At 52.0% G+C, this 14640-nt stretch overlaps 1 protein-coding gene across 2 annotated transcripts in view; it reads right to left on the reverse strand.

Annotated features, from left to right (window-relative positions):
• The window catches only part of MYO1F (myosin IF), a 40207-nt gene that overhangs the window by 21990 nt on the left and 3577 nt on the right, over positions 1-14640 (reverse strand). Inside the window, exons 2-16 of one of the 2 annotated variants that reach the window (XM_066266971.1) lie at positions 9352-9448; positions 9125-9262; positions 8555-8644; positions 8378-8472; positions 7902-7989; positions 7703-7792; positions 5301-5432; positions 5060-5194; positions 4708-4840; positions 4320-4516; positions 3598-3678; positions 3413-3499; positions 2019-2105; positions 1388-1555; positions 273-358 (exon numbers count right to left, since the gene is read on the reverse strand). In XM_066266971.1, the coding sequence (XP_066123068.1) occupies positions 273-358; positions 1388-1555; positions 2019-2105; positions 3413-3499; positions 3598-3678; positions 4320-4516; positions 4708-4840; positions 5060-5194; positions 5301-5432; positions 7703-7792; positions 7902-7989; positions 8378-8472; positions 8555-8644; positions 9125-9262; positions 9352-9393 (1649 nt within the window). In that variant the 5' untranslated portion in view covers positions 9394-9448. The remainder of the gene's footprint in view (positions 1-272; positions 359-1387; positions 1556-2018; positions 2106-3412; positions 3500-3597; positions 3679-4319; positions 4517-4707; positions 4841-5059; positions 5195-5300; positions 5433-7702; positions 7793-7901; positions 7990-8377; positions 8473-8554; positions 8645-9124; positions 9263-9351; positions 9449-14640) is intronic. The other variant, XM_066266981.1, reaches the window with a different exon arrangement.

The raw sequence follows: 14640 nt of genomic DNA on the forward strand, positions 1-14640 counted from the left end.
CATGGTCAGGGAAACAGTCACATGTGTTAGTACAGGAAATGTGAGGTGCGATGTGTCCTCACTGCATGGAAGGGGAAGCTAGCTGCAACCAATGCCTGGATTAAGGGAGGCTTGAAGGGTTAGTGTTGAGTCAGAATCAGTCACTAGAAATACTGTCCTGACCACACAGTCCATGGCATGAGGGAGCTCTGGGGAAGATGAGGTGGTCCCCGGTCCTCTCCCATCCCCAGGGATGGGTTCTGCCCCAGTGTTCCATGCCCAGAACCACTCACTGCTCACTGGTCTGCATCAGCTCAATGAGGTCGGAGAAAAGAACATCTCGGTTCCTCTCGCAAAAGCCGCTGACATCATAGGAGACCTGGAGAGATGTGGCATGGGGCAAGTGAGGGGCTGAGGCCAGGGTGGATCAGGATCAGAGTTGAGGGGAGCTGGTGTTACAGTCCAGGTAGACTGGGTTAGAGGCAGGGGGCTGATGGTTATAGCCCATATTTGGGGGGTGGGCTGCAGCTTGGGTGGTTCCTGGGGTAGGGGTTCTGCCACTTAATTTGAAGTTAAAGGTCAGAGCATCTGTGTCAGGGCCAATTGAAGGAATGGGAAGCTGAGTCTGGAGAAGGTGACAGCAATGGCTGGAGACCCTGGAGGACTTCAGCCAGGCTTGTGAGATGGGTCTGCCATCCAAGGTGGAGGCTCTCTGTAGTGCTGGCTGTGGGTATTCCCTGGCTCAGGGACACAGGAGCTCCAGCCCAGTTTAGGGAGAGGTGGGATGTAGCAAGCCAAGGGTACCCCTGGGGCTGTCTGCCATTCATGTTCAGGTCAGTGGGAAAGTCTGCAGTCCTGTCAGTTGGAGAGCGGGACCATGACCAGGGTGGGAGGCCAGTGGATTTCTTAGACTTGGGGAGGGGTCTGCAGAGGGCTCTGGCCCATTTTGGAGGGTGCTGGCCTGCAGCATGGGCTTGGGGTCTACAGATTGGGATCAGAAGTTGGTGGGCTATGTCCTGCATCAGAGGTTAGTGGGCATTGCATCTCAGAGTGGGGTTTGGGGAGTCTGCTGCCCAATTTGGGGTCATTTGGAGGGAGTATCTGTACTTTAAGAGGAAAGTGTCCCATTTGTAGGGGGAGCTGTGGGTTTCTGAAGCTCTGGCTGAAGGCATGGTGGGGGGCCCAGGCCAGTTTCTGGGGGTCAGCGAATGGGAGGGATCTGTGTTTCTGGTCAGTTTGGAAGGGCTGGAGAAGGTGGGTAGAGTTCTACAGCCTTGGCTGGGAGTCCCTAGGGGGTCCTTTCGTTAGGAGGTTGGGAGGCTGCAGCCCGGAGATCCTGGTCTGTGAGGAGGTGCCACTGGGGCCATTTGGGCTGTGGGGGGAGACAGGGGAGACAGGCGCACCGCACCTTGCCGGCATAGTGGTGGATGACGAAGCCGGAGCTCCAGCTGTTGAAGTGCTCGTGGGTACCCACAGCCGCCTGCAGCTTCTGTAGCAGTGTTTGGTCGGCACCACCACCTGTGGCGTGCATGGTGGCACACACGTCGTCCAGGACACTCATGATGCCTGGGGGGCTCTGCGGTTGTGGGAGGTGTCAGTCACTCAGCCTGGCCTTACTTCGCCTGAATCTCAGCACAGAGACCTTCCCTAGGGTGGGAGTGGTGGTGGGGGACTTCCAAATTATAAGAACAAAAGGTGGTGGTGGTCCCAAATGTGTGTGTGTGGGCAGCTGTGGAAGTTCCCTGGGGTGCAGGATGGGGTGAGGGACCCTATAAGAGATCCATGTTTCTTCCCCTTTCCTAGACTGGGATGTCTGGTGGGGGACCTATCCCTGAGCAGGCTGCCTGGGGGAATGTTGAGTGAACAGGTAAAAGATGAGCAGGTGGGCAGAATGAATGGGTGTGGTGCCTGGTGGGAGGTGTCAGTTGTGCTCCTGGGTAGCCAGGGGCTATGGGAACCTTACCCCTCCCAGCTCTCCCAGGTCTCAGGCTCAGTGCTGGGGCCCATTGAGACCCCTCTAAAGCTGGCCTTGCCCTCACCAGCTTGTTTTCAATGAGGTCACAGACGATTTTGTTGTTGAAGTACTGGATGGGAGTCCAGCGGATACCCTCCTGGACATACTCCTCCTGGGGGGTGACAAAGGGGGCAGGGATGTATGTATTTCTAGAATGTATGCTTAAGGATGGGTGATGAGAGTGGGGTGGGCCACTGCCTTCTTTCTCTTCAACAAGGCAGTGGGCCGCCTCCCCAGCAGACACGGAGATGCAGGTCTTTGTGAAGACCCTGGCTGGCAAGACCATACCCTCGAGGTCAGCCCAGTGACACCACTGAGAATGCCAAAGCTAAAATCCAGGACAGGGAGGGCATCCTGCCTGACCAGCAGTGCCTGATTTCTATGGGCAAACATCGGGAGGATGTGGCCCTCTCTCAGACTATGATATTCAGACAGAGTCCACCCGGCCCCTGGTGCTTCGTCTGGGGATGTGTGTGGGGAGGTGAGCGGCATCATCAAGCCCTCCCTCTGCCAGCTTGCCTGGAAATACAACTGTGACATAATCTGCCGCAAGTGTTATGCCTGCCTGTACCCTGTGCTGTCCTGTACCCTGTGCTGTCAACTGCTGCAAGAAGTGTGGCCCTCAACAACCTTTGCCACAGGAAAGTCAAATAAGACTCCTCCACCATGGCCTTGACACAGGGTGACCTCTTGCCTGAACTCTGTGGCCCGGGGGCCTCCATGAAGTTTCCTTTTTGTTGAGAAAAAGAAAGAAAATGGGGTGGGCGCTCCCCCCAAATCTCACCAATTAGGACTGTTTCCTGGAACAAAGCCCATACCCTCTGAGTGGGGCAGGCTGGAAGTGCCACCCCTGGCAGCCCTCAACCACAGACAGACCGGAGCTTGGGGAGACACAGCCCCGTGGCCTTTCTCCTTGGTGAGCCAACCCTGACATCTGTTCTGCAAAGTTACTCTGGGGTCCAGCAGAACTGAGCTCCGGGTGCCCTAGTGTAACCTGCTTATTAACGTACCCCATTGGGGCTTTAAAAAATCTCTGCCTCACTGCCTCACTCCTCTCCTGGTCTCTGCCCTGAATCCTTTTCTGAGGCTCTGCTTCTGTGGGACAGGTAGAAGGAAAACATCAGGGATTTTTATCTGTCCTTTCATGGTGCCTCCCCAGTACTGTAGACAGTGCTTGGCACACAGTAGGTGCTCAATAAATCATTGTTGAAGGAGTGAAGAGGTTATTCCCGAGCCCTTGTCAAAGCTTTAGGGGTGGAAAACCTCTTCTATAGGAAATCTCACAGTAGAGGCTGGCTAGGTCAGCAGAGAGAGATGGAAATAGGGGACTGAGGTATTCCCTGGTGGCTCTGCCACCTTCATGGTCCTGCCCCCAATCCAGTGTCCCGGGTCCCTGGCCACTTGACTGTTCCTGCCCACCTGCTCGGCCTTCAGGGTAAGTTCAATAAAGATCTGTTGTAGCTTCTCGTTGACAAAGTTGATGCAGAATTGCTCAAAGCCGTTTTTCTGCCAAAGGAAGAAAAGAGTGCTTCCTTCAGTGGGCTAACGCTTGGAGACTCCTGGGCCACTGGGAGAGGGTGTGGGCCTGGGAGCAGAGACCAAACCTGGAAGATCTCAAAGCCATAGATGTCAAGCACGCCAATACTGTATTCTTCCTGGGGCTTCTGCATAGCACGGTTGATGGCCTGTGATGTGGGAAGGGACAGGAGGTGGGTGTCAGCCTGCCACTCTTGTTATGCTCTTAGTACATTGTAGGCTGTGTCCCCTCACACCAGTCTTTTTCCTCTTTTCTCCAGCTTTGTGCATGCCCCCATTAGTCACCTATATGAGGAACCCAGAGCATCATCGAGTTTCTGCCTTGGGAGCTGGCTCTGCCTTTTAACAACTCTGCCCTTCTATTTTCTTATCTTTAAAATGGGTGAAAAATAGCAACTGTTCATAGGGCTTTTCCCAGGAATTAAGTAAACTGATGCATGTAAAACAGTTACAACAGTGAAGGGCACACACTGCTGCCGTTTGTTACCTTGACATATTCCATCCCCATCTGCCCCATCCAGTCCACCACCTTGTCCTCCAGACAGTCCAGTCCTCCTCCTGGCTCTCAAATGCACTCACCCATCTCCATCACCACTGCCCCTGTCCCAGTCCAGGCCTGAGTTCCACACCACAGCCAGAGGGAGCCCTGAGTCTTCCACATGACCACCACCTGCCCCTGCCTGATGCGTCTCAAGGCGGGGAATAGGTGAGGTTGTGACAGTCCAGGCTGCCTTCCCCATTTGGCTGATCCCCGAGCGCCTGTCCCACCCCTGGCCCCTGCCACTCTTACCTCCACGAGGAAGTCGAAGAGACGGGAGTAGAGTCCCTTGGCTAGGGCATCGCGGGTATAAGTTGCCTGCTCCACATTCAGGGTCACGTCGATGGACTCACTGCGCCCACCCCAGCGGCTGTCCATCTTGCGGCTGGTCAGCTTCTCCTGTAGCCGCCCGCTGTCGATGCCCAGCAGGTAGGCGGGAAAGGCCAGGACTGCCATGCAGTGGGGGGGAAGAGGACAGCTGGTCAGGCTCTTGTCCCTCAGTGCTTCTGTCTCCCCTTGTTTTTCCCAGTGACACTGAAATTGTCCTTAGGATTTCTCACCCTTTGGGGGCCAAACTAGGAGGAAGTGTTCACACACCCATACATGCCTGCTGCCCGCCCTCCCCAGCACCCAAACTCACGGTCCACATTCTCCACCCGGGCATAATTCCCATCTTCACAGAAGCTTATATTTCCCAAGTGCAAGATCCCTGCCACGAGCTGCAGGACCAGCTGCTGGACGCTGGGTGGGATTCCGATAACCTGCATTGCGCTCTGTGGGCACAACGGACGCAGAGCTTGGGCCACCATTCCCCACCTCCACCCTGTCCCGTAGGATTGGCTCCTGGGGTCACAGCACAGGCTCAGAGTCAACACACTTGGGTCCCCGTTTTGCCTCTTTTCACCACTCACTGTGTGACCTTGGGCAAGCCCCTACATGTCTCTGATCTCAGTTTCCTGATTTGTAACACTGGGCTGGAGGTTGATGCTCACCAGAGTCTCACTGAAGTTGCTCCTGTCATCGGTGCTGTCCACCTTGTAGGTGTCCGACTGATTGAGGTAGTAATAGTAGTCAGGGGTCATGAGCCCCAGGTTCTGCCGCTGCTCCTGAGAGGCCCCTTCCAGCAGCTGGAGGGTGAGCAATGCTCAAGCAGTGGACTGGTGCAGGCCTTGTCCCCCAGTCCGCACTGACCCTCCCATGTTACCTCCAGGTGGGACTCCCTCTTCTTCATACCTGGTAGTAGATGTGGAAATTCCTCTCATTTTCATTCTGCATGACCACGCGGGATTTCTCCAGCAGGAAGTTAGAGATCTTGCCCCCATCTGGCTCCCCGCCACGGCTGAACTGGATTTCAAAGTACTTGCCCTGAATTCGAGAGAACCATGTCAGCTCCCAAGGGGTCTGGGGGTACAGGTTGGAGAAGGACTGGGATGGGTCTTAGGGGCTTGGCCTCTTTCCTCGTCTTACCCATGTGACTTCAGCTTGCTTTCCTTCCTTTCCCTGCCTCCCACATATGTATGGCTTGTCTTTCCCACCAGTTCCTTCTCTCTTGCCTTTGCTTAAGCTTTTTCTTTAACCCCTCTCTGCTGATTCAAGCCCTCACTCAGGGCGCTTGCCCTGTGCCTGGCATACAGAAGTATGACATTTTATAGACCAATTTCCCAGATCTCTGCCACAACACAGAGGCCCCCATGTCTCTATGGGTCACTACTGGTTCCAATGATCCTGAATGTCTCCCACGTGTCCCTGAGCCTGGAGCAAAGGCCTCACAAAGCCCCTCCTTTGGTCTCTGACACCATCTGGGTTCTTCTCTGGCCAGAGGTTGGAGAGCTGACAAGTTCCATTCATTTCCTTTCTGTCTCCTCCAAGCAATAGACATACAAATTATATTATCACACTATACTAAGAGCTGTTGTATGTGACATATACTTATTCTATTGTACAATGAGACCATAGAAAATAAAATGTAATTATATATTTTGCGGTTTATCCATGTTTTTTGGGTGTATCAGGAGTTTGAAAACACACACTGTGTAATTCCATTTATAAGGAGTTCTAGAACAACTGAGACTAATCTATGGTGAAAAATTCAGAGGAGTAGTTGCTTGCGGAGTAGAGTGGGGGTAGAAATTGATGAGAAAGGGACATCTGGAGCAACAGTAATGTTCTGTATATTGACAGGGGTTTGGGTTGCACAGAGTATGCATTTTCCCAAGCTCAGTGAATGGTCCACTTTAGATTTAGGTATTTTGCTGTTTTTTTTTTTTTTGTTGTTGTTGTTTTGTTTTTTCTATTGATTGAGAGAGAAGCATCGACTCATTGTTCCACTTAGTTGTTCCATTTAGTTGTGTGCTTGTTGATCACGTCTCATAAGTGCCCTGACAGGAGATCAAATCCACAACCTCATTGTGCTGGGACAATGCTTTATCCACTGACCCACCAGGCCAGGGCAGCTGCTGTCTGTAAATTTTACTTTAAAAGAAAAATTAAAAAAACTGTAAATTTATAATGACTATAATTAATGCTCTGCATGCTGAATGTATTTTTTTTTTGGGAAAGGCATGGATGGTGTCAGCAGCTTGCTTTGTAGTGTATCAAAAAAATAAGATGGATGGAGATGCAATAAAGCAAGTCTAGAAAAATGTTCATTTTATTATTCTTCCAACTTTGCTGTGTACTTGAAATTTGAATAACAAAATATTGGGGAAATACTTAAAATATAATTATATTATAAATGTATATTAGAAAACAAATATAACTAATAATATTTTGGGAAATAAAAATCTCATTAGTGTATGAACTTTATTAAGTCATTTCCATGTGCAGGCATTGTATTGAAATTGTTGAGGTCTATGAGATGGATTTTTTTTTTTTTTGTGGCAGAGACAGAAGAGAGAGGGACAGATAGGGACAGACAGACAGGAAGGGAGAGAGATGAGAAACACCAATTCTTTGTTGCGGCTCCTTAGTTGTTCATTGATTGCTTTCTCGTATGTGCCTTGACTGGGGGGCCACAGCAGACCGAGTGACCCCTTGCTCAAGCCAGCAACATTGGGCTCAAGCTGGTGAGCCTTGCTCAAACCAGATGAGCCTGTGCTCAAGCTGGCGACCTTGAGGTCTCGAACCTGGGTCCTCCACATCCCAGTCCGATGTTCTATCCACTGCACCACTGCCTGGTCAGGCTATGAGATGGATTTTAATATCATCTTCATATTATGGATGAGAAAACAGAGACTCAGGAAATTACATTGTATTTTTTTTCCAAGCCATGTATCTAAATAGTGACAGAACCTGGACCATAAAGGACCTGAAATGTGACTAGGAACAGACATGGCATGGTTGCAGCCAGCAGAGTAATTAAGAATGTGACACAGACACATCACATTCTGCCAACAGGGAACACTTTTTCAGTGAACAATAAACAGGTAGTGAGTGCTCCATCTAGGAGCATGTGTTTCCTGTGACCTGGGGAATACAAGTAGAGGAGAGAGAGAGAGAGAGAGAGAGAGAGAGAGTGTGTGTGTGTGTGTGAAAGAGAGAAAGACAGAGAGGTAACAGAGCAGAGACAGAGACAGAGAGACAGAGACAGAGAGAGAGGAGGGTGTGGTTGCTCCAAAAGCAAGGCTGCAACTCACAAAACGACTGGAGTTGTTGTTGCGCACAGTCTTGGCGTTGCCGAAGGCCTCGAGCAGCGGGTTGGACTGCAGGATGATATCCTTCACGTGCTGGGGGCAGAGGACGGTGGCATGGGGAGAGGTCAGGCTGAGGCCGTGTGGAGAGATAAAACAGCAGGAGTGGGAAGAAAGCTGGCGCTGCTTTCTGTTTTTGCCTTACCTGCACCTTCTCGCCCCCGCCGGACACTTTGGAGATGTAGCCCATGATGTATTTGGCTGCCACCGTCTTCCCAGCTCCACTTTCTCCACTGGGGACAGGGCAGGCAAGGAATGATCAGTTGGCCAGGGGTGCCGGGGAGGGGTTGGGGAAGTGCCCTTTTTAGTGTTGGTCATTTGATCATTCATTCATTCATTCATTCATTAGCTACTGTGTGCGAGGGACTATTCCAGGCACTGGGGATACAACAGTGAACAAGACAGGTACACGTCCCTGCCCTGCTGGAGCTGACCTTTAGAGAGGACAGATGGACAATAACAGAGGGACAATGTCAGAGGGTGACAAGGAAAGGAGAGCTGGCTGAGGACAGAGAGAGATGGCAATGCTCTGTTTGGATCAGGGTTCTGAGTAGCTCTCCCTCAGGTGGTGATGCTCTTTGGGCAGGACCTGGGCAGGAGGGTCTGGGGACTCTTCCACACCTGATGATGACACACTGGTTCTCACAGTCGATGAGCATGTTCCGGTACATGTTGTCAGTGAGGGCATAGATGTGGGGGGGGTTCTCATACTGGGCCTGCCGGGGAAGGCAAGTCTCAGCCCAGGGCTAGGGGCCAGGGGTCCTGGGAACTGTGCCTTCCACCCAGCCCCGGTCTCACCGCGCCCTGGTAAATTTCGATCTCTCGGTCGGTGAAGTAAGGCATCTGCTTGAAGGGGTTCACGGAGATGAGCACCGAGCCAATGTAGGTCTGGAGGGCGGTTAAGAGCCATGCAGTGTCCTGACATGCTTTGTCTCTCAAGGGCCCTGTCCCCTCATCCTGCTCCCCCAGGGCCTCCTAGAGCCCAACTGCTCACGGTGGTGGTGGTGGGGGGGATGGAGATTCTCAGGTGTGTCCTGGGTCTCTTAGGAAAAAACAGGGATGGGTCCAGAATGGGAGAAATGGGGTATATTGTGGCTGAGCTACCCCAGGGCAGAGGAAGAAGTGGGAGAAATAGCCACTCCCAAGCAGAGTTCTGCTGTCACTCATTTATCCCCTATCCTGTCACCCGGTGCTCTCACTGCCCAACCCTTCCTCCATTCATCTGCTCAGGCATCTGTATGTCCTTTAGTGCTGAAGTCCCTCTGCCATCCTTTCTTGTGTTCACCTACCCACCGCCCCATCTTTTGGCTGGTCATCCTCCTGTCCCTCTGCCCTTCATTTGCCTGCTCCACACACGGCCCAGGATACAAAGATATAGTCATCCATGAAGCGTTTTCGAAGGTTGCCCACGATGGCATCTTCAGTGATCTGAGGCAGCAGCACCATGTCATCCACGCCACTCTGCTTCACATTGTGGCTCTGCCAGTGGAAGCGCTCCTTACTGCCCTGGGGGTAGGGGCAGTGGGGTGGGTGTGAGCCCTGGCAAAGGGCCCCTGGAAGGTGGGGCTGGGGCTTCAGTGCCCCGCCTGGCTCACCTGCATCCCCAGCTTCTGACTGTGCCTCACCTGCTTCCTCATCTTGGAGATACCAGGAGAGAAAGGGGGGCAAGGTCCAGTCTAGGCTCCCTGCCTCCTAGAAGCAGGCCAGACAGAGTGACAGTTCCTCCTTCCCACTTCCCTTTCAGCCTCCCTGGTCCTCACTTCCCCAATCCCCTTCTCCCTGCTCAAGCCCAGGGCTAGTCCCTGGCATGGGATCTGCTACCCACCCCTCCCAGCTGGAAATGGCCTCCTTCCTCCCACTCCCCTCATCACTCTCCTGGTCATGTGTAGCAGCTCATTTCTTTTGAGAGCCTCTCAGAATCACATGCTCAGTTGTGACCTCTGCCCTCTGTGCTAAGCTGTGACCCTACTCCTCAGCTCCCACAGCTTTCTTCTTCTTCTTTTTTTTTTTTTCTTTCCATTTTTCTGAAGCTGGAAGCAGGGAGAGACAGTCAGACAGACTCCCGCATGCGCCCGACCGGGATCCACCCGGCACGCCCACCAGGGGCGACGCTCTGCCCACCAGGGGGCGATGCTCTGCCCATCCTGGGCGTCGCCATATTGCGACCAGAGCCACTCTAGCGCCTGAGGCAGAGGCCACAGAGCCATCCCCAGCGCCCGGGCCATCTTTGCTCCAATGGAGCCTTGGCTGCGGGAGGGGAAGAGAGAGACAGAGAGGAAAGCGCGGCGGAGGGGTGGAGAAGCAAATGGGCGCTTCTCCTGTGTGCCCTGGCTGGGAATTGAACCCGGGTCCTCCACACGCTAGGCCGACGCTCTACCGCTGAGCCAACCGGCCAGGGCTCTTCTTCTTTTTTTAAGTGAGAGGAGGGGAGATAGACAAATTCCTGCATGCGCCCCAACCAGGTTCAACCCTGCAATCCCTGTTTGGGGCTGGTGTTCGAATCAATTGAGCAATCCTCAGTGCCTGAGGCCAATGTTCGAACCAAATGAGTCACTGGCAGCAGGAGAAGAGGGAGAGAACGGGAGGGGGAGGGGAAGAGAAGCAGATGATCACTTACTTTCCTGTGTGCCCTGACCAGGAATCAAACCTGGGACATCCATATACCAGGCTGACACTATCCACTGAGCCAACCAGCCAGGGCCAACCCTACAGCCGTGCTGCCCCTGCCCCCATTCTCTCCATCTTCAGAGAGCCTTTGCCTTGCCCTGTGCCAGCTTCAGCATCTTCCCAGGCTCCCACTTTCTGTTCTCATTTTCTCCTTCAGGTTTTCAACAGTTGACACCTTCCTTAGTGTCCAAGGCAGAGACTCAGACACAAGCCCCCCGCCCCCATAAAACTCTTCTCTAGGAAGCCTTCCTTCAATATATTCTGCTTTTAGCCCAACTTAACTCATCCAGTACCTTAAACACTTAAACACACTGGCTTTCTCAGGCCCACTCTGCCTCTGTACAGTACACCCAAAAGTCTGGGAGACAAAAGAGTGATTATGGCCTGGGGCTCCCCTGTCTGGTGCAGTAATGCTCAGATAGCATGTCCCTCCCCCATGAAGCCCCTTACTCCCAGGCCAGGAGTTTCTGGGATGCTGAAACTGGGACCGAGTCCTTTCTCAGCCCCAGCAAGGAGGACCTACAGAACGAACAAGGGACGGGGCGAAGAGAGAAACTGACTTCAGCAAAGACCCAAGACCACCAGGGATGCCGAAAATCAAAGTCAGTTCTTCAGAAAGGACCAACGATTGCCAACAGATCCCAGGGAACAGAAACAGGTATGCATGGCAGGGGGGACTCTGACAGGATGGTGACTGTGGGCAACTGTAGGGCAGAGTGAATGAGAAGCCAGCCTCTCCTGGCAGCACTGGGGAGCCACAGAAACTTCCTGAGCGGGGGAGGTGCACAGTCAGAATCTGGACACACTGGATAGATCTCGGTTCTGATCCTGGCTGGGTTACCTAACACTGCTGTGAGCCTACACGGCCTCATCTATCAAGTGGGAGAAACAGCTCACTTCCCAGGGTTGATGTGAAGATGAGCTGCTCTGGGGAGCAGAGTGGGGCGGGCAGCTGACGCTCATCCCCAGCCTGAGTGGTTATGAGGACGGACCTGGGCACAGGGGCACGTGACAGAATTAACATGCATTAAGCTCCTATGATGGGCCTGACCTGACACTGGGCAGGGCAATTTGCCAAGATTACCAGCAATCTTTATAACAACTCAGTGGGGTGTAGATAGGGAGGAAACTGAGCCACTTGGCTCAGGACACAACTCAGTTGTTTCCAAGGGTGTAGGGTTCGAGTCTGAGTCCACCTGCAAAGGCTAAGTTCTTGCATCTACACCTGCAAGTGGCTGGTTTCCACAGACTGTTTGGACTAGGACTTGAATGTTGAGAAGGGTTTTGATTATGAGCAGGAAGAAGGTGCATCAGACAGAGTGAACCACCAGGCAAAGGTGAGGAGGTGTGACTGAGGCAGGGACAGACTGCAAAGGAGTGGGTGGGGGGGAAGTCAGGGCTTGAACTTCTCCAACTGCTTCCAGTCTGAGTAGTCAGAATGGGTTTCTCAAATGGCAAATCTGGTCTCTTCTCTCTGTGGCTCTTCTCCTGTGACTTCCCTGCACCGTCCTACTCATTCATTCTACAAAGCACTCCTGAGCACCTACTATGTGCTAGTAATTGAAGCCTTTGGGAAGAACTTTTTCAGTTCTTTACTGAGTTGCCTCTAAGCCTTTGCAGATGCTGAGCCCTCTGCTCAGAACACCCTTCCTGTCTAGTGAATGCCAATCCGTCCTGTAAGACTTGGCTCAGGGGATGCCTCCTCTGAGAAGGCTTCCCTGAACCCAGACCAGGTCAGGACCCGCTCAGCCCACTGGGCTTCCCTTACCATAGCTCCATCCACGCTTTGGACATCCCATCTATTAGCCTAAACTTCTGGTGTGTGAACTCCTGAGGTAAGGGGCTCATGCCATGCCTAGCTTTACAAAGCAGCAGGCTCATTTGAATGAATGAGTGAAGGGATGAATGGAGGGAAGCGATATCCTGAAGAGCCTTGAATGCCCATCAGAAGAATTTGAGCTTGAATGCCTGAGGCTTGAGGAGTTCTCAGCAGGGCCATATCACCTCTGAGGACACTTTGGGAACTGTGGGAGCATTTTTGGTGTCACAAGGATGGGGACAAGCCTGACAGTTTAAGGGGCCAAGGGGGCCAGATTTACATTAAATACTCATCCTGTCTGTAGCTCCCCTCCTCACCTGGCAGGTGTTCATGTAAGTGACAAACCTGTTTATATAACCAATTATTGGAACCTAGAAGCACATTTGTTTTTATTGATCAGAGGGCATCTATTTTTACATGGTTGGTACACATTGCATTTTTTAGAAATGTCTTCAGGATATTTTGTTTTTTTTCAGATTTGTTTTGTTCAGCTGAATTGTTTTTCAGACTTTGTTCAGACTTTCCTAAGAACTGTTCGGTCTTTGGAAGCTCCTGCTATTCGTGGTAAGTCTGTTGGCATATCAAGGCATGCCTGTGTCCAGGTGTGAGCACTGTCCAACAGTTGCCTACTGTCCTGAGCACCTTCACCTTTATGCATGCATTTCATTGTCAATGACTTTTTCCTCCATATTCTAGGGGGATCACATTGATTATTTTTGAAGTGTTTCACTGAATTTCATTTCAGGGCTTCGAGGGGGCCTGTCAGGATTGAGGGTGGCCTGCAGGTGACAGGGCCAGTTGGGAGAAGCAGGGAGTGTTGACTACACTCCAAGCTACTGACGAGCATTTTTGCTCAATGGGGACTGAGAGGGACTCCATTGAGAGTGTTGGTGACCTCGGGGTCAGATGTCAGATTGGGAAGTCAGGAAGTGTAGATAAAGATCAAGGATGCTTTGAGACAGTCTGGCTGAGAAGAGGAAGAGGGTAAGAGGCTGCAGGGACAGATCGTGTCAGAGGATCATGTGTCTTGTTTTCAAGATGAGCAGACCAGAGTGGGTTGGTTCTGGTGGGGCAGGAGAGGCAGCAGGCGGGGATGTGGATGGGTGGAAGCTACTGGGAAGGACAGGAAATAGATTCTCTCTGTGAAGACCTCAACAGGTGGGGCCTTGGGTGGTAACTATGGTAACTGACTGCAACAATAGCAAAAGTAGTAAACACCCCATAGGGTACTTATTCTGTGCCAGACTCTGGTCTAAGCTTATCCATGAATTACCTCATTTAATTCTCTCAATATATTCAGAAGTCAGTACTATGATTAGGTCCACTTTACAAGAAGAGAAAACTGTCACAGAGAGGTTAGGTGTCCTCCCCAAATTCATACAGCAGGAAGAGAGGACCTGTGTGTGTGTGGGGGGGATTAGCAAGGCTGTTTGTCCCCTAGCCTGGGCTGAGTCAGTGGTGATTGGGTCAGATGAGGATGGGGCGGGCACAAAACTGGTCCTATCCAGGGTTTCCCCTATGGGGCCATCCTGGTCTCCATGCTCTTGGGCCCCTCAGGCAGAGCTGACACTCAAGACCACTTCCTTTCTCTGAGGTCAGAGTCTGCACAGAGTCTGGCTCTGTCTGACTGGCCCTCTTGGTGCTGAGGACTTGGTTCCTCTTCCTGTCCCTCCCCACTTCCTCCACTTGGCTGAGTGGCTCTCTACCTCTTTTAGCCCCTACCATCTCTCCCTGTGTCCTGCCCCAGGCACCCGGATCCCCAGACCCACTCCTAGATCCATGTAACCATAAAACCTGTAGGTTGTTAGCAGGAGAGGGAGAGAGGATTTTGCTCAAGGAGGTATAGAGTCTAGGAGGGCACTCAAGACTTATGGCATGGGGTCGACTGGGTGTGAGGCCTGGGTTGACAGTTGACTGACTATATGACCCCAAGAGGCCACTTTACTTCTCAAAGCCTCAGTTTCCCCACATGTAAAATGAATTCCATAATAAACTTTCTGCATGGGTTTTCTGAGATGACTAAATGAGTTAACACAGAGAACAAATGCACTGGGTGCCTCAGGAAGGGCAGCTGGTGGTCCCAATAACATCAAGTGCAAATGATCAGTCTTTGATAACATATAGAAACTGGTCAGCTTAGAAGCACCACAGGAATGAGCCTGACCCATGCCTTATGTAATGGGTATTCCCATCTCTGTGACCCTCAGGTCTCCATGGGTCAAGTTGAAACTGTTTGTTCCTAAGTCCCTTCCTTGGGATGTGGGGTGCAATGAAGAGGTTGTGGTCACAGTTGACCACAAGCCAATTATGACTCAATCTGCTTTGGCTCTTATGAAAGACAGTCAGGGGCTCAAAGTGGCTGGGGTGGGAAGGGGAAGATTATTTCTTACTTCAGCTC

The sequence above is a fragment of the Saccopteryx bilineata genome, chromosome 1 (genome assembly GCF_036850765.1).
Source record: "Saccopteryx bilineata isolate mSacBil1 chromosome 1, mSacBil1_pri_phased_curated, whole genome shotgun sequence".
In the NCBI taxonomy this organism is placed as follows: Eukaryota; Metazoa; Chordata; class Mammalia; order Chiroptera; family Emballonuridae; genus Saccopteryx; species Saccopteryx bilineata.